This window comes from Vulpes lagopus, chromosome 5 (assembly GCF_018345385.1).
Source record: "Vulpes lagopus strain Blue_001 chromosome 5, ASM1834538v1, whole genome shotgun sequence".
Classification (NCBI taxonomy): domain Eukaryota; kingdom Metazoa; phylum Chordata; class Mammalia; order Carnivora; family Canidae; genus Vulpes; species Vulpes lagopus.
Genome location: NC_054828.1, coordinates 35,991,925 through 36,015,867, shown reverse-complemented (window position 1 = coordinate 36,015,867; position 23,943 = coordinate 35,991,925). Strand labels below are relative to the sequence as shown.

The window sequence follows — 23,943 nt, the reverse complement described above, 5'->3', positions numbered from 1 at the left end:
TTCTCTATGCCCTCTAAACCTGTTATTTGGAGTTCACCTTCCCACTGTTAGAATCATTGGGACTCAGAGCTCAAAGTAATCTTGGAGACAAACTGCCCTGAGTCATCTCTTTTACTCAGGCTACTCAGGGGAGATGTGCCAGCACTGCCATATAGATAATGAGTGTTTCCAGATCTGGTCTTCTAATTCCCAGTTTTACACTCTTTACAGTAGGCCTGGGAAGACAAGTTTTATTGCTTACAGCAACTCGGTTGACTGCACGCAAAAGCTTGGAGCAACAGGCTGAGAAGAAAACTGATAACTTTTATGGATTTATTAGAGAAGACACTTTATGTGGTTGGCCATAGAGCTAAGATGAAGACTGGTGGTGGTGTGTGGGTCACCTATTGTCTTCTTATTTCTGGTGCAACTTTAAGGGCCCAAACCCTTTCAATTTGAAATTGCTTTAGGGCAGGTGATAGAGATGCTTAAAGCCCTAATGCTGATTTCTGCTCACCCCTGAAACTAGCTGAGTTCTGACAGCCACAGACTGTTGGCTTGTACACTTGGAACAGCTGAGAGGAGGTCATGTTCCAGGAGAAATAGCCTTCCCAGTCCTCCCACAGGAAAACATAGGCTCCTGGAAATCTGAATCCAGTGCCCACACACCTTTCAGACAAGGTGCCCATTTACCATGTCCCAACAGGACAGTGATCAGACAAGATGAGCTCTTAAAGCTGGTGACATTTATGCTATGGAGGAGAAAGTGCCTACAGGTTCTGAAGTGGGTTCTTAATGGTGGGGTGCTGCACACAAGGCTCACCTAATTATCGCTAGGCCTTCAATGTTCATCTGTCTTCGGAATGCCTGAGATGAAGCAGGGATGTCTTATTTGAAGTTGAGCTTCTTGGTCAAGAGTTCCCAGTGTCAGACCCATCTGGGAAAGCAAGTTTGCCAACAAGCAAGCTTGACTCATGGAAGAAATATTTGAGTCTTCAGAGTTTTCATGCCCAATCTCTTTTTCTCTTTCTTTCTTTTCTTTCTTTCTTTCTTTTATTTTTTTCTGAAAGTTTGACTCAGAGGTCTATGGGGGTACAAAAAGCATAAACCCATTCAGACTAACTTCAGTGGAAAAAGGGGGAAGTGATGCAAAGTATATCATTCAAGGAGCCCAAGGGCAAGAAAGAGGAAGTTTAAGCCTGGACCTCATGAGAGCCGCATTTGGGAAACATGTCAGCAACAAGTCAACATCTGCACTCTCTTGGTCTCTGCTGGGGCTGTGACTTGCTTTCACTTGGCTCCCCAAAAAGCCCTCATTGTTCTCCCTCTCTGCACACTGGCTTCCCCTGATTTCATAGGCATTGGAAAAAGAACTCCTCACACCTGGCTTTTCACCCCTGATCAATTCAAATACCTGAGAGAGACTCACTTGAGTTTAGGAGTCCTAGTGCCAAATTCTTGGAAATTGATTGGAACATATGTCCTTCCTATGACCAGGATGAGGGTATGGTAGGAGGCGAGGCCATACCGTATAAATATGAATTCTCTGGGTTTGTTTGAAGAAATATTTGGACAGACTGGGAGTATAAGTGGAGTCATCGAGGGCTCTGAAAGGTAATCTATAAGCTCCTAGACAAAAATCAAGGTGGTGTGTCTGCCTTGTTCTGGAGCAGGAGTTGAGGATGGGGGCTATAACCATCAAGATGGTAGCAAACCGGGCTTTACATGGCACCAAAATGTTCATATGACTAAATTCATAAATGAATTTTGGGTGGACAAAATTTTCCTGTGCTTGGAGACTTTTGAGCTGGGTTCAGAGACTGCACATGAGATATGAAAGCCAGAAGCATAAGTCAGGGGCTCACTGGATTTTGGGGAAACACAAGGGAATGAGAATGCTAGATTTTTATCCTCTGTGGAATTGGAAAGATTTAAACAGGCTCCTCTGGATCTATAAAGGATAGAGAGGCCGTGGTTGACTTGTGGGTAATATTACATTTGTTCGTTATAGATCACAAAAGTAAATATCACTGTTACTTTCAGTGGTTGTTCCATTTAGTTAGGGTTTAATAATAATGCGGATCCAGCATTTTACTGGATCTTTTACTGCAGGCCAGAGGAAAACTAGTTTCTCCTTTTGATCCCGAACAATTCCTCTTGAGCCGTAGTTCAAATTCAGAATATACTGTATATACTATACAGAGTTAGATGGGCTTAGGGTATGCTCCCACTACTGTAGAGATGCTGCAGATCCGTTTCTGCCATCCTTACTCTTGTAGGAAAGCAATTTTTAATGTCACTGGGCTGCTGCTGACCTGGTATTTTGACACACTGGAGAGTACCTTCAGTACTACTTTGGAACTGCATTAGGTCAATCAGGCTTTCTTGTTAATGCCACAGTAATGTGGTTTTCTGTTTCTGCCCTTAAAAGGGGCCCTTTCTTGACCTTTGCAATTAATTATTGTGGTTTTTCTTGAGGATAAGTAAGAAGCAATATAGCATTGTAATTAAGGACACAGGCTTTGGGGTCAGACAGATTTAGGTGAAATAGCATCCCTACTATTTATTTTATGTGTGTCCTTAGGCAAGGTACATCACTGTTCTCTCAATCATCATGTACCCTTTGCTAAGCATTAGCTAAGAGGTTTACATAGATTATTTCTTTAATTTCTGTAACAAACTGGTGAGGTTGCTGTGCTAAGCTCCGAGTTACAGGTGATAAAACTAAAGTAAGGTTTAGGGAGGTTGAACATCTCACCTAAAGAGTAATTATGGTGATACTAAATATTGAATAGTTATAATAAGTATTGTAACCACTTTTGAGGGCTTATCACATCCCATGCACTAGTATAAATACTTTACACGTGAGATCTCAATTCTCACCACAGTGCCCAGGATCAGCCAAAGTGCTCCTTGAAGCTCAAAGGTTTATGGGGGAGTGGGGGCGGGGGGGGGGGGGTAGGGGGACCTAGTAAGGCCCATCTGCATATGACAGGCATTGACAATATTTAGGCCACTTTTTCCAGGTTCTCTAGAGGTTGCTTATTAACATTCTCAGGCTGGCTGCATGAGGCTCCCCCACCGTTCCTGCCCACCCTCACTTCATTACACACACTACTTACATGTCCCACCATTGGTTCCCTTTGTAGCTCTGGGACTGTAAAAAGACTTCTCCAAGCACTTTAAGGTCCTGTACTAATTTACTAACATAGCAGAACTTTGCTATTTATAAAGTTTGACATCCACAGGATAATGTGTACTTTTGCTAGGACACAAGTTTGAATCATAGACAGCAACAGGGTGATATGCAAAACCGAGTGTTTTTGTGAGAGAAACTATCTACTGGCCCGGCATTTGTCTTTGTTCTCTGTTTGGAGATATATAAACTGCCCTCATTAGTGCCATCATTGTCATAATTAGTAACTTAATAAATAATGTCATTTATTGAGTACCTAAGTGTTAGACACTGTGTTAAGGGCTTAAAGTAAAATCATTAAATTAAATAAGCATGATGTTCAAATATAATCAAGCAACAATAGTATTTATTATTTACCTCAAGCCATCACTTCAAAATGAGGATCTGTACCATATACAGGCTTAGAGGAAATCTTTGGGCTCACTGTTAAGACAATTCTATAATCAGGGACACCTGGGTGGTTCAGTGGTTGAGCCATCTGCCTTTGGCTCAGAGCATGATCCTGTAGTCCTGGGATCAAGTCCCACATTGGCTCCCTGCATGGAGCCTGCTTCTCCCTCTGCCTGTGTCTCTGCCTCTCTCATAAATAAATAAATAAAATCTTTTTAAAAAGGGCAATTCTATATAATAATTTTATATTATAAAACATTGTGGTTTTTTTTTTTTTGCAGTCAGGAAGTCTGTCTTCATTTTTTTTTTTAAGATTTATTTTTTAAAATATTTTATTTATTTGAGAGAGAGTGAGCACGCACAAGCAGGGGGAGGATCAAAGGCAGAGAAGCCTAAGCAGACTCCCCAGTAAGCAGGGAGCCCCTAGTGGGGACTCAATCCCAGGACCCTGGGATCATGACCTGAGCCAAAACCAAACACTTAACCATCTGGGCCACCCCAGTACCCATATAAAACATGATGTTTACTCGAAATTTTTAAAGATGGCCAATCTAACTTATTAATCAGAGCTGAAAATTGGGGCTGCCACTTGCTTTGGTCAGTCATAGGCAGGACAAGGGGCATGTTCAGCTCTGTCCCTTCCCATTGCTGTCTCCTCATGGCTTGTAGACTAGGGACATCATGCTCCTGAACTTTGGACTCCTGGCCTGGTGTAGCCCTTACTTCATCCCCTTTAGTGCTGCTTGTGTGGGTTCATCCAGGGCCCCTCTTCCAGAATCTCCTGGCCTCAACCTCTGTGGAGTGGCCATGTCTTCTTTTCCTTTCATGCAAGCTCTTACTCCCACATCTATCCTGGCTCCAGTGCCTGGCTTGTTCTTGTTGCACACGGGGTTTACATCTGTCCATGCGAAGTTTCCATGTCCCTTTGCCCCTTTCCCCTGGAGGTACAGCCTATTCCTACTGCTCTCAAATCTCTCCTGCTGCCACAGGCTGTTTAAAACTCTCCAGTCAGACATCAGTCCTGTTTACCCACCCCCCAGCTTTGGGAAACACAAATTCTCTAGGACAGCTGAGAGCCTCCTCTCTACTGTGGGGGCTAGAATGTACCCCCTTTGTGGGAGGCAGTCGTGTAAACTTACTACCTAGAGCTCTCTCTCTTAAACATCTTTCAAAATCTGACACCTTTTTAAATCATCATCATCATCATTATTCTTTTTTTAAGATTTTATTTATTTATTCATGAGAGACAGACAGAGAGAGAGAGAGAGAGAGAGAGAGACAGGCAGAGGGAGAAGCAGGCTCCATGCAGGGAGCCCGACATGGGACTTGATCCCGGGTCTCCAGGATCATGCCCTTGGCTGAAGGCAGTGCTAAACGGCTGAGCCCCCCCGCCCCACCCAGGCTGCCCTGTAGAAGTATTTAAATATTACTCTGTATATTTACCAGCACGTAAGAAGTAATTTCTTCTGAATATCTAGAGTGAAACTATACGACTTTTTTTAAATCTTGGGGTGAAATGTTATATAATAGAAAAAATTGCTCTTCCATATAAAATTTCAGACTTGTACATGACTACATTGTGTAGTGATGAAAATTTCACTTGTGGTTATTACAGGAGAACTGGATATTTCTACTTTGACTTTCCCCATGTTCTTCCCACCCATATGCTTGCATAGAACCTGTCTATTGGTTCTGTCTCCTTAGCCTCTGAAGTCTTTCTTAAGCACAATAGCCAACAATTTTAATTGTGTGTTCTTAATATGTATCCTATAGGCCATTTACATTTATAGGTACTTAAAACTCAATCACTCTTTAGCTGGTACCTGTCGGCTATTTGCAATCCATTCTGTTGTTAAAGCCCAGAATTTTCCTAGCATTTAGGGAAGGTTGTTCATACCTCTCTGTTCCCCTTTTTGATCATTGCTGTTAAGTATTTAAATTTCTCCTTAAGGATAATTTAAATATTGGAAAAACAAAGTATTCTGGGACATGCACTAGGGAATTATTTGATTCCAGTGGGATATGATTGCCTACTTGAGAACATTCCATCTTTCGGGCACAGGAGAAATCTCTTCTTTTTTTTTTTTAATATTTTATTTATTCATGAGAGACCCAGAGAGAGAGAGGCAGAGACATAGGGAGAAGCAGGCTCCCTGCAAGGAGCCCGATGAGGAACTCGATCCTGAGCCCCGAGATCACACCCTGAGCCGAAGGCAGACGCTCAACCGCTGAGCCACTCAGGAGTCCCCAAAATCCCTTTTTTGAAAAAAAATATAGAAAAGTTCAGATACTTAAGGAAAAAAATAAGTTTTATATGACTCTATAAAGCTTACATATTTTAGGAGATTTTTGGCAATGTCCAAAAAGATTTTTTTTTCTGGTGTATGTTGTATCATTTTTCATCCTCCCATGCTATCCAAAAAATGACTAGTGGCTTTATTCTCCTTTATTCTGTATATCTTACTTGAGAACAGGTGCCATTTTTTTTTGACCTGCATTAAACAGGCCACTATGGGGAAGAGCTGTTCTTCTAAATTTACCCTGTAGAGCACTAGATCTTCCCCACCCAAAATAAATGTTCCTTTATTTTGAAATAGGAAAAGAAAATTTCTTTGAGTTAAGGAAAGTTATTTTGAAAAAGAAAGAAAGCCAAATTGCTATACAGAACTTTTCAAAACTTTAGGAAAGATAAGATTTGCATAGGTCTTCTTGCTGGTCCCTTAGTTATAAGTCTCTTAATTTCAGGAATAGTCATTTCTAAACTCCTCCACCTATTCTATTCCTGTCACTGAGCTGGTTTTTTAGCAAAAAGAGGAGGCAATGGAGTGTAGTGGAAGAAGAGGTAGCCTGGGAGTTAGAGGTTTGGGTACCGGTTTAATTCTCCTCATCGCGTTGAATTGCCTTGGGCAGTTGACTTCCCCTTTTCAGAAGAGCAGTTTGCTTACCTGCATGTGGGGTTAATAGTAACTTCCTGCCTGTTGTGAAGAATTGGTATGAAGGTCAAAATGGAATAGGAGGTGGCAAAGCCCCCAAACTGAGGTTCTATGCATGCTTGAGGTGTAACGTTATTTTTGTGATGGAGAACCTCTGCAAGCCATGTGTAGTCCCAGAGAGTGTCACACACTGAGTGAAAAATGAAACACGAAATGGTGACAGGGCTGTCTGGTGCTAAAGGATGTCTAAGGTATCCACCCTGGCTGTCAATGGGATAAGGAACGAGGAAAAATAATGATAATATCTGAACTGTGTTTTCACCTAAAGGCAAATTTACAAAGCCATGAGACAAAGTTAGCTTGGCATGAATTTATATGCCCGAACTTGTACCCCATCTGCCATGGTGTCACTGGCATAGAGTAGGTTTAAAAGAAGATGGATTGCTACACACACCTCCATAGCAATTTCATTTTATTATTTCCCATTTAGCATGCCCACCAGCTTTCCCTCACAGTCTGTTGGCCAAACACACAAACAGAATCTGTCTTCATGTTGTAAGTTTTATAATCCTACTTTAGAAAAAAAAATTCTTTTTTTGGGCAAGTTTATTTTGAAAATATCAGAAACAAAAATTTCACAATGTTGAAAGCATTATGTGTCATATTTATAAACATAATGTCAGTATTAACTCTTAAGGCTCGCTACAGGAAAACATTAAAGTCTGAGTATAAACTTTATCAGGGCCCTCCCCACCTGTTCATATGCAAGTATTAGGTTAGGCTATCGAGGAATGCAGGTGTCCTACTTAATCTCTTTGTAGGAGGCAATTGAAAAATAGCTGCCATATCTAAAAATCAAATTGGGGAGTCATAAGAATTCTACCCACTGGTCAGAATTTTGATACCTAATATTTATGTGGAAACAAATTGATTTTGTCCTCATGAGATTACTCAGTTAAGCATGCAGCTGAGTCTCCCATTGTCCTGGGCATCTGTGTTAGTTTGCATGGACTCCTGCTAACATTTATCACTCTTACTTTCCTCCACTGGCCGAAATACTCTAAAACATTCCTGTGTTTGGTAGTAGTGGAACTATCCCAATTGGCCACTGGCCACTTGGAGTCTACAGCATATAGACCAGGGCATAATAGGTGAAAATCATTATTGTTTCAGGGGCCCTCTCTTTGGAATCAGATCCTGCCATTTTCTGGCATCATAGCTTTGAGCCCTGTGTCTTCATCTGTGACATGTCTCCAAGATAACTGTTATTCTTTTTGTAGCTCAACAGACAAAAATCAAATGAAATGATATATGCCCAAGTGTTCACTAAAGTTGAGAATACTGCACCAACACCAGTCATTATTGTACCATAAAATCAATGCTCTCTTTTCTGGTTTTGACCATGGTGATGCTTGGCACTGATTACCAAGAACTCAAAACTGTGAGGAGGCTCTCTCTCACCCAGACAGGGCTCTGTACGTTTAAATTCAGTTGTCTCCGTGATTTTTTTTGTGAAATTGGAAGTCTTTCTGGCAAAAGCAATAATGTGGAAGCCTGATGTATGATCAGGAATACTTGCAGCTGGCGAGGAGCTAAGAGATAGTAGCAGCAGACCAGAAAGACTCTACTCCTAGGAGTCCTTGAGTGGTGGACCAAGGACTGCATAGACTGAGACATCTGAAAACTAGTTAATGCAGATAGGGATTAACAGATTTACCCATATAGAGCATTAGGAGTCCTTAAAGTCAGCTTGGCACTGTTCTATGGTCACAAACAGTAAGTGCCTGCCTACTGTGATGACAACAGGATGCCAGAAGAGAAGAGTCTGGAGAAATAGCGTAAAATGTCCACAGTGTGAAGTGCACCTATGCAGGCCACATGAATTATATCATATGTTTTTTATTTTTATTTTTATTTTTTATGGAGCAGCATAGAGAATGACAGAGTGGCCAGAGACAGAACCTTCTCCCTCTCCCTCTGCCTGCTGCTCTGCCTACCTGTGTTGTCTCTATCTGTGTCAAATAAATAAAATCTAAAAAAAAAAAAGAAAAAAAATTCCCTTAATGAGTTGGATGGCTTCACTTCTATGTTCAAGAAAGGAGTCAGTAGAAGAAAAATTCCCCCAAATTAACTTCATTATTAGGTGGAGGGAATGAGAGACAAATATGACTGCTATACTCATAAAACCTTCACTGTGTCTTTATTATTCAAGTGACTATTTAGTGAGTGCAACACACCAATCCATTCATTCATCCAGTTATTCAGTGATTACTAAGTGAAAATGAGAATATATAGATCCTTAGCTCATGATCACTTTTCATGGAATTTATTGAACAATGGGAAGATTAGATATTTGCATAAAAAACTGGGACGAAATATGGTAATTGTCAGAAAGGAGGTTCAAAATGTTACAAACATCTGAATACTGCTGAGCCTCTGGCTTTGTTTAGAAGATGGAGGGAAGAAGTACTGGCGTGATCAGAACACAGAGGAGAGACTGATACGGTGAGGATAGAAGGTGGCAGGGACACCAGGTAACAGGCCCTGTCATGAAAGGTATACAAGGAGAAAGGTAGACAAGAACTGGAAAGAAAAATTAAAACAGAGGGACAAATGTTTGAAGTATCAGCAAAGCTGAGTCATCAGTTCTTGGCAATAATTTAAATTGTGTGAGATACAGAATACAGTTTAAAAATGATTTTAAAATTTCAATTTGGGTAGCAGGCAGTTGAGAAATGTGATTCTGTAGAACAAGGAGGTTTAGAAGTAGTGTCATAGTGCAGGGGAGAGATGATGGCTTGATTTTAGGCTGGGTTTAGAAAGCCAGGGTAAGCCTAAAGATACTGGTTTATGGGTATTTACTACAGAAGTAAAATGAGGTTGTTTTAGGACTAAACCTAAAGGTCCTTTAGTCCTAAAGGAACTAAAACCTTTTAGTCCTCTAAAGGGACTAAACCGTTAGTCCTAAAGAAACTGCCAAGGAATACTAAGATATAGTGAAGTTAAGGGATAACTAATAAACTGTTGAGTATCTTCCCAGAAAAGAGTTTCTGAAATTAACCTTTTCTTTTTTCAAGAGACCTATGAAGGATACAGATCTTGTATCTCAGAACAAAACATCTACTTGAATTGCCAACTTTGATTTCAGTATTGAACATTTGGTGTCCTCTGATTTTAGATGTGGTCTTGGATGGTGCTTGTTCAATCCCACGTGTGATTTGTTATAAGAGTTTCCACTTGTTTACTCTTAAGCCTAGATATATTAGGTATTAATGACTCCCCATGCTTTTACTTTGAGTAATTTAACAAAATTTAAGTAGTCAGAGGAAATAGTGGCTTCAGCTTTCTCCCTAGAAAAAAACATAAAGTAAATAAATGAGTGTTCCCTGGGGATTAAAGATGACTTTTCTTCAAACAGGGCACACCTATTAAAAAAAAAAAAAAAGAGGTCTAGATTTAATTTGTCTCCCAAGGAAAAGCCTATATTAAGGTATATGATCAAGATCTGACCTGTGGATGTTCATTTGTGGATGTGCAACATAAGATTAAAATTAAAAATAATGATACAAATTTGGAGGCAGAATTCAGTTGTTCCCTGGGGTAAAGGAAAGCACTTTTTCTGCAGAATAACTCTCAGAAATTAGCCCAGTCTGATTGCAGTTTTTCTACCAGCCTGTCAATAACAAACATTGAAAATTAGACTTGTGTCCCAATTTGCTGTCCAAGGTCCAATCCTGCCAAAGCAAAGCTTCCAGGATTGTACTTTCTCCAGTTCAGCCAGTAGGAAAGAAAAGCAGAGGGTATTATTTCAGCTTTTCCACCCCCCAAATGCCACTTATAAGAGATTGTGAGAGCTTTCATAAGTTTCCCAAGAGTTTTAGCCATCCAAATCTACAAAGCACTTATTCTTTTTAATGTATGCTCTTTTTAATTAAAATGAAAGTGAGATGTTTAAGAAGCACCAAAAAAAATATGAATAAACAGGAAAGCTGAGTCAAAGAGCTAATTATACCTTGACACTTGCATTCTGCTGCTGTAAGGCAGAACTGGGAGTCCTTGCTCTAATTGCCTTATGCTTTCTCTTTTAACAAAAGAGGAAAAGTCTTACACCACTTCATTTACCTGCTTTTGGTTGATGGCTTCCAAGCTGCACATTCCAGCCTCACCATCTCTTCCCTAAGACCCTGATTCATAGCATCTGATCCCTATGGATCACTCCTGCCCAAATTCCACATGTTTAGTCTTGAATGCAGTTCCCTCTCTTCTGTCCAAATTATCGCTGCGTCAAATTCTGTTGTCTCCTAGCCTGCATGATTTACATTTTTGGATTCCTTATTGTCTTTTTTTTAAGCCAATAGTCATAAATTCTATTGTGTTTCTTAATAGACTTTGACTTTACTTATCCAACATCATTTATCATGGCCCCTTTTGGAAACCCTGCCTTCTGGCCAAGTCTGGCATTTTATACTTTTTTGTTTATCTGTGCTTTTCTCTAGGCCTGGCACCACATTTATGCTATTAGAGAGTAGTGTACCCTATACTTTATTCTGGTCTAAACAATTCCATGATGCTCCATGTTACAACCAAAGTCCATAAAATCCTTCTATTTTTCTGATTTTATAAGGCACATTTAGCTTGAATCTTTTGATTCAAGAGAATCAGATATCGGGCTTCATAGAATTCTTGTGTTTCCTAATCTGGTTATATCAAATTAAAAGATACTTATCAAGTCATTGTCCTCTTTTTGTTAGCAGGTTCAGCACTTTTGGGTCTGTAACTAAATATGTCAGAGGAGCCTCTTGAACTTCTAGCGCAGCTCAAGGCATACGTCAAGCATACAAATGACTGTAAACTAAATAAAATAAAATAAGACATAAGTTTGACATTTTGTCATTGTATTTATACCAGAAACATGGAAACAACCTAGACTTCTCATTCTTCTGTATCTCTCACTATAATCAACATAGAATGAAGTACACTGTAGATGTGCAGTCTTTACCAAACATACCAACACAGTCACACACAGTAGCCATTGTGTGTTGAGTAGATGCTCAATACCCACCACTTCCATACTTTTCCTGAAATCCTCACAACTCACATATGAAGAATCTGACTTTTTAAAAGATTTTGTCTATTTATTCATGAAAGATCCAGAGAGAGAGGCAGAGACACAGGCAGAGGGAAAGGCGGGCTCCCCGGGGGGAGCCCGATGTGGGACTTGAGCCTGGGACTCTGGGATCATCCCCTGAGTCAAAGGCCAATACTCAACCCCTGAGCCACCTGGCTGTTCCAGAAGAGTCTAGCTCTTAAAGAAGTTATATAACATAATGAATCTGCACTAAGATAACAAGTTAAGTGGCAGAGCCAAGGCTTAGAGCCAAATACAAGGAGCAAGCCTATGCGCTACTCCCTACTCATTACTGCACAACTACTGGAGTGTGGATACCTGTGTTGTCACCTCAGATCAGTCCACAAGTAACACCCTGGAGAGAGAGAGAGAGAATGAGAGAGAGTATAAAATATATTTATGTATTTTTTTACTAGTGCTAAAAATGAGGGTATATTGAGATTTTTTAAGGAAATAATTTCCAAATGTTCGAGATTGGGTTTATGCATGTTCTCAGCATCTTCTGCTAAAAGTGCCCCAGTCCCTTCATTGCCTTGTCAATTGCATACACAGCCTACTTAAAGGATATGAGTAAAAATCAACCCTTCATCAGCTTGAAGAATGGCTAACAGGCTGGCTTCAAGTCTGTAGGAACCTGTCCCTTATTAGATGTCCATCCTGGCTTTTGTTCATACACAGGGTCATTAAAAAGTGTATCCTGCTTCCCATGCCCAGGATTTTGCCTGCAAGATCCCATTAGTGCTAATGGTTCATTTTAACTTCCATCACCTTGAGGATCAAAAGGAGAAGCTGCATCTTTGATGAAGTGCTAATGCTACTTGGGGCTCAGGCCACTTAAGGGTTTCCTTTATTCTCTTCATAGGGCAACGCACCAGGGGACTTTAGACCACTATCTACTATATGAAGAGTTTATAAAGACAGTATTAAGTGGTGGTGCTAAGTGCAGCTTCAGTAATGAAGATGAGAATGCATTCCCTGCTTATAAATCCAATCTCATCCACCTTAGTATATGATTGAGGCTTGTATCCTACACTACTTGAATCAATATGTTCTGCTCTTTAATAACACAAGGGAGAGATTACTACTTCTTTTCAGTAATCTCAAAAAAGTTGTTCAGGCACATATGTTTGCCAAGAGGAAAAAAATAGGATTGTGGCAGGAAGCGGGGAAAGGAAGTAAGTGCATTTTAGAATTAGCTCTCTCGCCATGTGTTGCCTTAGCATTCTCTCTCTCTTGATTCTTTTCTACTGTGACCTCAATCCATCAGGTGGCTGACAATGTGTATTGAGTGCGCACTGGGCTCATAGCCCAGGATGAGGCACTGTGGGAGAAGGGGAAACAGAGAGATCCAGTCTGTCTCTTGCAGGAGATTGCAATTGGAAAGAGGAAGGATAGCTAGCAAATGCATAGTGTCCCATACATAATTTTTCGTGTAAATTCTACCTCTGAAAAGCCCAGAGCAGTGCTGAGAATTCTTCATTTACCTCCCTTCTGTTTTCTAAACTCCATTCATTAGGCCTAGAGGAGAGCTGAAGTTTTCTAAGGAATTTAGCTCAACAAATCAATGTAGGGAGTATCTCCTTGCATTGATATGTGACATGTAACAGTGTAGATCTCTGCCCAGGATCTCAGATGTGCAAGAAAGGTATCTCTCTATTTTTCTATAACTCGCCATGGTTTCCAGTTTGGGTTCTGATTCTTTGAGTTAGTGAAAATGTAGTCTCAGGCAATTTTGGTTCCCTTATTTCCCTGAGATTGTGTCTAAATTATTTGGGGTAGGGAGACTTCACTGTTTGAATCTTTTGGGAGATAGAGATTACATAGAAGCTGGCCTCACATATTCTATATTCATAGCTCAGGTGCTCACTGAATTGCCAGCATCTTCATTCTCGTGTCCATGACCCATTAAGGTCATTCTTTTTCTGTTTATTTCTATGAAACTCTGGGAATTGTTGTGTTGCTCCCACACCGCAGTTAGAATATGGGAAGTTCTGTGAGGCTGCCTAAGTTCCTAGCATGTCTAAATCTACTAGGCAGTCATCTTTTCTCAAGGATTTCACTGTTGCCTCTGGGTTCTCTTGAGGAAGCGCACACAAATCGATACCATTCTCTAAACTTATCTAAAGCTTTGACCTCCACCAGGGCTCAGCCCTTAAATTAGAGCACTATGTCCTCTTTTTGGTATTCTTCAATGACTATGTTCACATTTCTCTTCCTCCAGTTTTCTCTCCTGCTTGCCTACATGACGGTCAGGGAAGCTTTATTCTTCTCATATAATTGCCTATATATTCTCTCTTTCACTCCTTTTAAGAGTCTTGGCTTTTAAGACTTACATGTAGAAAGATAACTTGATATCTTTTGTTTCTGATTATTATCCTTTCTCTGAGATAACTAAAACACAATGATTTTAAATTTAAGTGAAAGGAAAGACCATGGAGATAAATGAAATAGGGTAGAAAAAATAAGATTTTTCAAAAATAGTATCCCATTTCAGATGAAAACCATGCTAATTCTTTAATATTAAGAATATGGCAAGTAGTCAAAAGATGTTTTGTTTTATTTAAAATGAAGGGGAAGTAAATACATTCCATACAAATCCTACAGAATCAGTGACATCTAAATGTAATACTTAGAGCTTTAGTTAATATATCAAGGACCTAAGTCCTCAGCTTCTAGGGCTAGGTGACTTTAAGCAAGTCCAATTTACTCCTCAGTGCAATTCAGGACTGCTATATCTGTAGTTTGAGTTCAGCCTACTTACAATCTAGTTGGTTAGCTTATTACTGTTTCACAGATGCTGACAGAAGACACAAACTTTCTGGGTCAGAGACCAAGGACTTTATTTCTCATGACTCGGCAAACAGCATGAGCATTCACCTGGGTATCAGTTCTCCTTTATCCCAGGCCCCATGAAGACAACCCAGAGGGACCCAGAACCACTAGGAATGTAGGAATTTCACGTTGCATTGGGGAGAAGGCATCAGGTGGCATGAAAGTTAGGAGGGTTAATGTCATAGAGAAAATGCAACTGACAATGAAAAGTTGGAAAAGTAAATGGTTCAATTGAGTATGTTAGCAGAACTTTTAAATAGGAACATATTTTATGGAATGTTGGCGTCACCCTCCATATCTTCTTCATTGATTAAATGTTTATTAAAGTCAGCGAGTTATATCTTTTCAGTGTCCTATAAATATGGCTGATAATTTTGATAGGAAACAAAACATAGTCAAACATGGATTGCAATTTCTCTTTTTAAGTACTGGCCCATAAAGTTGGGAAATTTCAAACCTAGAGGCATGAAATGACACAGCAGAGCAAAGTGTTCCATTAGAAACTGCAATAAGGGACGCCTGGGTGGCTCAGTGGTTGATCGTCTGTCTTTGGCTCAGTATGTGATCCTGGAGTCCCGGGATCGAGTCCCACATCAGGCTCCCTGCATGGAGCCTGCTTCTCTCTATACCTATGTCTCTGCCTCTCTGTGTGTGTGTCTCTCATGAATAAATAAATAAAATCTTTAAAAAACAAACTGCAATAAAATTAGAAAAAAAATGATAACTTGTTAACAGATCCCTGGTATAACTTCACCTAAAAAAGAAATACCTGAAAAAAGATGTAATATTCAGATACATGCAGACTCTTATGCAAGTCAGCCAGTGAATTCAGTAGGTACAAGTAAGGATAATGGGCTTACACCTAGTAGAAAAGGTAATCGTGGACTCTAGAGAGGATTGGTTGAGCTTCTGATTAACTGAAAGATGTAGAGTTCTCTAAGCAGAAGGTTGACTTGAGTATCTCTTCATATTTTTACTGTGGTGGATAGTTTATTTTATCTCAATTAATTCTCAGGAGAACCTATGGAAGACATTTTATTCTTTGTATTTTAGAAATGAGGTTTCTAGTGATCAGAAAAACTGGAAAAAAAAAAAAAGGAGACGGTAAAAGCCATAGAGTTGATAAATAACCAAGCTCCAGTATCAGTGCAAGGATATGCAACTCCATGGCCCATATTCCTTCCACTTGGCTACACTATATTGAGCTTAATCAATTTTCTGTGAAAAATAGCTTCTAGAAATGTCTTTGAATGCTAATATATTCCTCACACACTTCTATTATTTTATGTTTTTAGGAAAATCTCTAATTATAAGTTGACTTTTTAAATTAATTTAATGAAATATGAACCAAACTATCTTCTTCCCGTCCTACTGTATGTGTAAAGGAATGACGAGTTACTTTTATAACCAAAACTTTGATCTTCCCACAGGTGACTTGTATATAGGAGGAGTGGCTAAAGAAACATACAAATCTTTGCCGAAACTTGTCCATGCCAAGGAGGGCTTTCAAGGCTGCCTGGCATCAGTTGATTTGAATGGACGACTTCCAGACCTCATCTCAGATGCTCTCTTCTGCAATGGACAGATTGAGAGAGGATGTGAAGGTACTAGATCTTTGTTATCAAACTCTAAGTAATTCTAATTGTACCCATAAATAAGAACAAATGTCTCTAGTCAGCAAAATATATTTCTGCCAACTATTCAAACTCCCACATAGGGTTTAGAAATCCTTATTTTTTTACACTTTTCATGTTTCATCCCATAAATCTTAAATTTTCTGTAGGTTTGCAAACCTACACTAAGGCCTTCTGTAAGGTGGGGAGCTCTGTGTATGCATCTTGTTATTTTCTACTCCTTTATAGTCTGTAGTTCACCTAGCTAGTGTGTTCTGCAATGCTGGCTTTATAACATTAAATAGATAACCTGTTTAGACTAAAAAAAATGTATTTGCTACAGCAAATGTCAATAAACTTGAGACTGTTTTTTGGTTTTTGTTTTTTCCAATCTACATTCAGCAAAATGTAACAGGAGAATAAAATTCAGATACCCATTGTCACATCACTATTTGGCTTGTATCCACCTGGCAGAAGAGTTTCTTCTGTATATCATCAGTTTGTTTTAACAAAAATTGGTTTCTTCTATTATCCAAGACTTAATATTCTTTACTTGAGAAATGTGCTCAAGTATCTTTCTGTTCTTTTGTGCTCTCTATCAGACTAAGATCTGTAGGAGTACTTTTTGATTGCCACTTTCATTTTAGATAATTTTCATTTCAACACCTCAGATTATTTGAGCCAATTCTCCCTCCATAAATGTAATTTAATCACATTATCCTGAATTTTGGGGCTCTGAATGTGTTGCTGCTTCTCCTTTAATGTTGAAAACAGTTGGGCTATTTTGAAAATTTTAGATTCATAAGGAAATTTCATATGGGAGAGGCAAAGAAAGACATGTGAATTCCTTTCCCCCAGGAGATTATGAATCATCTCTTCTTGGCCAAAATAATGCCATTAGATTTAGCAATTACCTAAGTACATGAAGGTTTTTTTTAAATATGAAAATACATTTTTTTTATCTCTGCCATATATATTTCCCTGGAAAGACAGGTGAAATTCAAACTGTATTTTAATACTGCAGGAAGATAGTGCTATTTAATAGAAGCCTTTGTTGAATTTTTTAATGTTATTGCTATATTTATTTTTTTTATTTCAAATTTTGTTATAACACTTGTAAAACAGAGAAACTGTTTTCTGTTTCCTAAAGGAAACAAGATCATTAAGTGAATAATTCCTTCTACTGTGTGGATATAAGAATGTGGTTCACAACTTGGATTCTTAGAGGTGATCTAACCAGAGAGCATATGTGCATTTAAAAAAAAGTGCTACAAACTCCTGAAGTATTTGTTTTTTCAAAAAAGGCCTTTCTACAAGTTGCTTGGTAAATGACTTCTCACCTACAAAGAGATGTTAGGAGCAGACAGAAACATTCACAGCTAAATACCTACAAGGTGAAAAACCAAACACACACACATGACCCTCCACTACGGGCACATACATGATGTGTGTGGGTGTATAGAAGGGAAAACTAATGAGGGGAAGCTGTACTGAGAAAAGATTATTTGCATAAATGATACTTGGTTTTACTTTCTAGCATAATCTACTAAATAACTTAGGTAAGATGATTATATATCCTCTTGGGTAACAAACTACTATTTGAACATTTGAAATCATTCAGTAGAGAAGTGCCTGAGTAGCTCAGTCGGTTAAGCATCTGCCTTAGGCTCAGGTCATAATTCTGGGGTTCTGGGATCAAGCCTGACATTGGGCTCCCTGCTCAGCTGAGAGCATGCTTCTGCCTCACCCTCTGCCCTTCCTCCCCTGCTCATGCTTGCACTCACTCTTTCTGTATCTCAAATAAATAAATAAAATCTTTAAAAAATCATTCAGTAGATTATGACATTGTTTCCTTCCTTAACTTATCTAGGATGCTTTAATATCTGAGTTTTAATAATCTTTATTCTTTTTTATCCTCCTTTTTCCTTTATTTTTAGAATATTACCCTGCCTCTCTGCCTTGACACTTCCCCTGATGCTTTTATTCCAACATCAAGATTACCAACTTTTAATTTCTGATTATTCCTGTTCTATTAGGAATACTCTCAGATATACCTGTCAGAGGTGTAATTGATGAGATACACATGTTTTTTTAGGATTAGTGATCAAACTCTAGATCCTTGATGAATTCTAAGGATAGTTGTCTCATGGAATTTTAAATCCAAATCACATTGGAATCCCTTAACTTTCACATTAACACAAATAGTATGAATGTGACAATCACCAAATAATATCTTCTAAGCTTTTCCATCACTCTGTCCAACAAGACCCACAAATCTCTCATCCCCTTTCATGCAAAAAGTTTTTGGTCTTTCCTAGTGGACACTTGCTTCCTGCCACTGTTAACTAATTGCATTGGGTAATAGCGGCTTTTATTTATATAACACGCTGACTAGGGGAGGAAACTTGCCTTGTCCAAATCCCTTCAGATGAATGTTTCCCATACTTGAACCAGTACCAGAATCACCTGGAGAATTGTTAAAACCCAAATTATGGAACACTACCCCCAGGATTGCTGATTCAGCAGGACCCTAGGATTTACGTTTCTAACATGTTACTACAATGATGCTGATACTGTTGTTCCAAGGACCACACTTTGAAAATGACTGGTATGGTGGCATTTTCCTGCTTGCATAAGAGAAAATAGATACTGATAATCCACCAATAATCAGGCTCAGTACTGAGTCAAGATAACTTTTGTACATAAAGTCAAAGGGGGAAAATTAATTCAGACACTCTTTGCATAGTCTCGTAGCATTCAGCCCCATAACTATTATAATAAGCTACAGAAATACTTAATTATTAAAGCTACCATTGATTTAGCACCAATGACAATAAGTTTACATATGGTTTTTCATTTAGTCCTCAAAACTCTGTAAATTAGGTAGTGCTGACTTTTTTTTAGATGAGTAAATTGAGCCTCAGAGATGTAAGGTGACCTTCTTAAGGTCACACAGCTAGTACGTGAATGATGGAAGCTTTGAACCCAAGTTTGCCGTACTTGAAAGTCCAGGCATCAAAACACTTTCCTCTCTTGCTTCTTTGGTTTCCAGAGATTTTAGTTTTACCTTCACTTCTTTTCTTTTTCAGACATATCCTTATACTTAACTACTTAATACAAATGTCCTTGTGGCTTGTTCCCAATTTTATTCAGTGATAAAATAAAAGGAACATTACATAACTAAAGGGAAAATAAATTCAGGGCTTTGTCTTGTGCAAATGCCTGTCAATGTTTAAATATTGTTCTAGAAGGTGAGTATTTTGAAAAATGTGTCTTGTCAGGCATAGGCATGAATTCTCTTGTAATACCTGAATATAAAAAGAGTGTTGTGATAATGAAAAAATAATAATAATAAAGCATGTCTTTATGCTCACATAAAGATTTGGCAGGTACTCTAAGTTGCTGCTCTACAATACGGGCACATTCGTGTTTTAGGGTTGTAGTTTTACCATTTCTAGAATTTAGTATTATGTTGAAACTGTATTTCTGATAATTTTTACAAAAATAAAAGTAAAAACCATTATCTGGCTCTTCATCAGTTCCTGTTCCTACTCTTATCTTCTGCTGGGCAAGTAAGGGACCAGTGACATATTTATAAACAGCCCCAACCCTCCCACCCACCCCTGCCCCCACTCCCTGCTCCTGAGCTTATCCCAGGGGAGAATATGCTAAGGAGTGTTGCTTTAAGAGTTGTTTGTTGCCCTGTCTGTTTTGTTTTTAACAAACTAATTATTTTCAGTCTCTAATGCCATGGGATAAAGATCATTAGACCACTTACACCTCATAGATTGGAGAAATAACAAAAACTAAGCAATTTAGTGGTTCTTAGTTCTGTGATAAGATAGGTGAGAAAAACTGCTACATTCTTTCAGGGCTTCCAGGCCTGGGAGATTATTATTATTGATAACAACAACTATTATTATCATTACCATTAGTATACCTATCGTTGCTGTTACTATATAATTAGTTCTTATAATATTATGGTTTCTAAATTTGTGAAAACTCAGAGATTAGGCTAAATTCAATAACTCTATAGGAGGAATAACTTTACTGAGAAAATTGTAATAGAAATACCATTGTAATGAGCATGTTTAAAAAGACATTTTACGAAAATGTCAATTTACACAAAGGCTAATTACAGGTAATTCTCATTTATTCACAAAAGCAGTTACCTCAAAGGCTCTCAGTGTTAATAGAATCTAATTGGGTTGGTATAATTTTTATATTTTCATAAAACCTATAAAATTGTGTTGACTAGGAACCATCTTTTGTGTTCTACCCTAAAGCTGTTTCGATGGAGTGCATTCCCTTTTTAACCTTCCCTAAGGTAGTCCTTATTAGTGAGATTCTATTGTAATAAATATTCACAGGGCAGTTGAGAAGAGTTGAAGGGAATTACGAAGGTGGGGACATTGCTGACATAACTCTGAAATCCTTAAGTGGTATATGCCCAGCCTGGTAAGAACAGACAAACACTCCACACTGAAACTTGTAGAGGGATTTTTTTTGTAAGTGGAATGATATTGTAGTCTGCTTCTTCCATCCTTTACCTCTCTCATCCACCCCGAATGATATATATAGTACATTTTGATAGTTTGGTGTCACTCTGAAGTCCAACTGTTGGCAGTGAATGGCTGGCATTACAGTTTCAAGCCCTAATTGCAATTGCAAGATAAAAAAAGATGTAGAGGGAAAGAGAAATGGAAAGGGATAATTGGTCTGCTAATGACCATGGTCTACACTGTATCTGTACATGATAAATGGTGCCACATGCTCCAAATAAGCAATATGATCACGTTGGTAATGCATTCATATCTATCCAAGAGACGAAAAATACAAACGCTCTTTTGATTTCTTTCATTACATGTCATCAGCTCAATTAACCATTATATATATACATATATAGTAAACTTCTAATAAATTACCGCTTTCTCATTTTTGGCTTCTCTTAAGATTTATGGCTGTTAGTATTAATTTGTTTGCTCTACATAGCATTTTTTCTCCCCCTTTATAGCAGCATGCTTTTTGAATCTGAACGTTCTGTGTTTGCCCCATTTTGGTATTGCTTACTAACATTTAATATATTTTGCTTTTTTTTTTAATTTTGCTGACAAAGTTGCATTGATGAAAGCTGACTTGCAAGGTAGATAGCCCTGTGTGTAAAAAACAAGACTGAAACCCCATAATACACAGTGGAAACCCCAAAATAACATTTTTTTTTACATTTTTCAGTAACTGTCATTTGGGTTCAGATTTAATTTTTCCCCTTCTTGAATGTTGTGCAAGAAACCTCATTTTATAGCATAGTTTGTATAAAGGCTTTCAGTCTTGAATATGTTTGTATAGTGATTGCCTCTAGTGCTTTGATCATCTTTTTTTTCTTTTTTAGTTCTTTGTTTTTCAGTGTTCTAGTTATGATTCTTTAGAAATAGACTAGAATTCTTTTTACTCGTATGTTAAATGGGGGCATGTCATTTATACAAACTTTTTCATTTTATGTTTAACTGCATGAAATTGTTAAAGCATGTGATTTGATACTTGCCAACATACCTATCCAAAACACCCAACAATCATGACTTTATCCATAGTTTGTGCAGGGAAACTTCTAGGACATTTTTGCATAACTCTTTTCAGTTACTTTGCCAATCTTTATCTCAATTTCATGAAGCTATTATCTCCATTTCTCATGGTGTCTCTATTCATTGGTCAGAAGTTAAGGAGATCCATGCATTTTTCTAAAATTCAAATGGTGATAGAGAATTACTGATGATGGAATGAGATCACTTGCTACCATGATCATACTAGAAGCTATGTGCTTGTTTTTACTATTTGTTGGTTTAGTTTACTATTATAATGTATTTTGTCCTATATTGAAACTTCAGAAAATCGTATTACAGCTTCTCTGTTGCTAATTCAGGTGTGTGAACTAGAACTTTCAAAACTGGTTTGGTCGTGTAATTTGAGGTGTTGGCAACTACTATATGTGACCTAACTCATGTATAAAAAACTTGTGGATGTTTTTTAAAGAACCCAAGTTTCTTTTGGATTATTTTTGCAGGACCCAGCACAACCTGCCAAGAGGACTCCTGTTCTAATCAAGGCGTGTGCTTGCAGCAGTGGGATGGCTTCAGCTGTGACTGTAGTATGACCTCCTTCAGTGGGCCACTCTGCAATGACCGTAAGTACCTCTCTGAGTATGAACTCAGATAGTCATCATTGCTTCTAGTTACTGTGTGATGCCCAGAATATGAAACTGGGAGTCTTTATATCATCTGTAAGTTAAGCTGTCATAATAAGGAGAAGCAGTTGTTTCTACAGAAAGAGCATTTTTGAAATACTAAAGTATTTATCAAGGATGCCATTAGCTAAATGCTGTGATGATGGGGGAGCCTTTGGTTTGTCACTGTTTACTATAATTTTTTTAATTGCTAATGGTCACCTTGTTGAAAATATTTGTTCATTTCCTACAGATGACAATTCTCCCCTAGTTTCCAAAAGAGATTCCTTATTGCTTTATATTAATATTTAATTCCAGAAGATTATATGTTGAGGGCTGTAATTTTCGTGAAAGGTGACATGTTTCATTATGCTTCTCTTTCTATATCTTTTTAAACCCTATCTGCCTTTTGCTTTAAAACACAGTATGTTTAAACTTTGTTTTTCAAGTACCCCCTCGTATATTCTAGCCAGTTGTGATTTTTTTTTCCTTTTGTCTCACAATGTAAGCATGACTCAGAAACAGAGCATTCACATACATAATGTGAATGGAGTATCTGCTAGTACCTGATCTGTATGGTCACGGTGAGAATTTTAAGACTGAATTAACTAGTATATGGGATAAAGTCCTATTACTTAACTTTCAGATAGATCATGCTTTACGGCCCCTCATCAAAATACTAAAAGCATTTTCTTCAAAACAACAAATTGAGAATTTTTTTTTCTGACAAAGCTTCTTGCTTGTGAAACAGAGTGCATAATTTATATTATAAATGGGACAACATTTAAGAAAAAGCTCTAGGATGGAGGACGCAATGATTGAAGTTTGGGGCTTTGGGACAAAGACTGGGCTTGAGTATGGATGTAAAGGAAGACTAGAATTTGTTCCCTTGACCTTTGTCTATTTGAGATTCTATTTACACCAATACATATGTGTATGACAATGTTGATTGAAGGTGAGGCCAAACTAAAATATCCCATTGAACTGAGTTCAACAATATGATTCAACTCACCAGCTATCTTCAGAATTTCTCTTCAAAACATTGAATACAGGAATAACAAACAATTATTACAAAGTAAAACAGTACTTGGAAAAGACCTGTAAAGATCACACAACAATAGGTAGGGAAATATCTTGTCTCCATCCTATCAATGACTTGAAGCATGAACATGTATTCAAACCATCATACATTTGTACAAAAAATAGCCCCAGTTGGGGTTCTATAAATAACCTTAAATGAAGGCTCAATAAATACTTTACGTACTTACATGCACCTAAAGCAAAGCAAATAAAAAACCTTATATATGCTTTAGATATATGTACATATGTATACATATGTACATATATGAAATGTAACTTCCTGCCTTTGTCCCTGCCCCATAGAAAATGGCATAAATTTATTTTCAAGGACAACCTGAAGACTGATAATTTGTTATGATTTTATTATGGTAAATTTCTAATCCTGAATATGTTCCTGACAGATGTATGACTACATGTGGTAGCTGAGAGAGCTTTCATTGCATGAAAATGTTTTCCATTTGGCTCAAAATCTTTCTCTGAAACTTTGCTTAAACTGGTTTCCATGTTTTATAAAATAGTTGCCATTTGGTTGTGTCAGATTGTATATTCTCATAAACCAGTTATGTTTGAAGAAT

The 23,943-nt window shown here is 38.0% G+C and overlaps 1 protein-coding gene across 27 annotated transcripts in view; it reads left to right on the top strand.

The window, feature by feature from the left end:
- NRXN1 (neurexin 1) overlaps positions 1–23,943 on the top strand; it is a 1,110,010-nt gene that overhangs the window by 545,346 nt on the left and 540,721 nt on the right. For 17 of the 27 annotated variants that reach the window (XM_041755312.1, XM_041755311.1, XM_041755321.1 and 14 more), the window contains 2 exons: positions 15,889–16,062; positions 22,130–22,249. In XM_041755312.1, the coding sequence (XP_041611246.1) occupies positions 15,889–16,062; positions 22,130–22,249 (294 nt within the window). Of the gene's footprint in view, positions 1–15,888; positions 16,063–21,187; positions 21,215–22,129; positions 22,250–23,943 lie in introns of all 27 variants that reach the window. The other 10 variants (XM_041755302.1, XM_041755296.1, XM_041755290.1 and 7 more) reach the window with 1 other exon arrangement.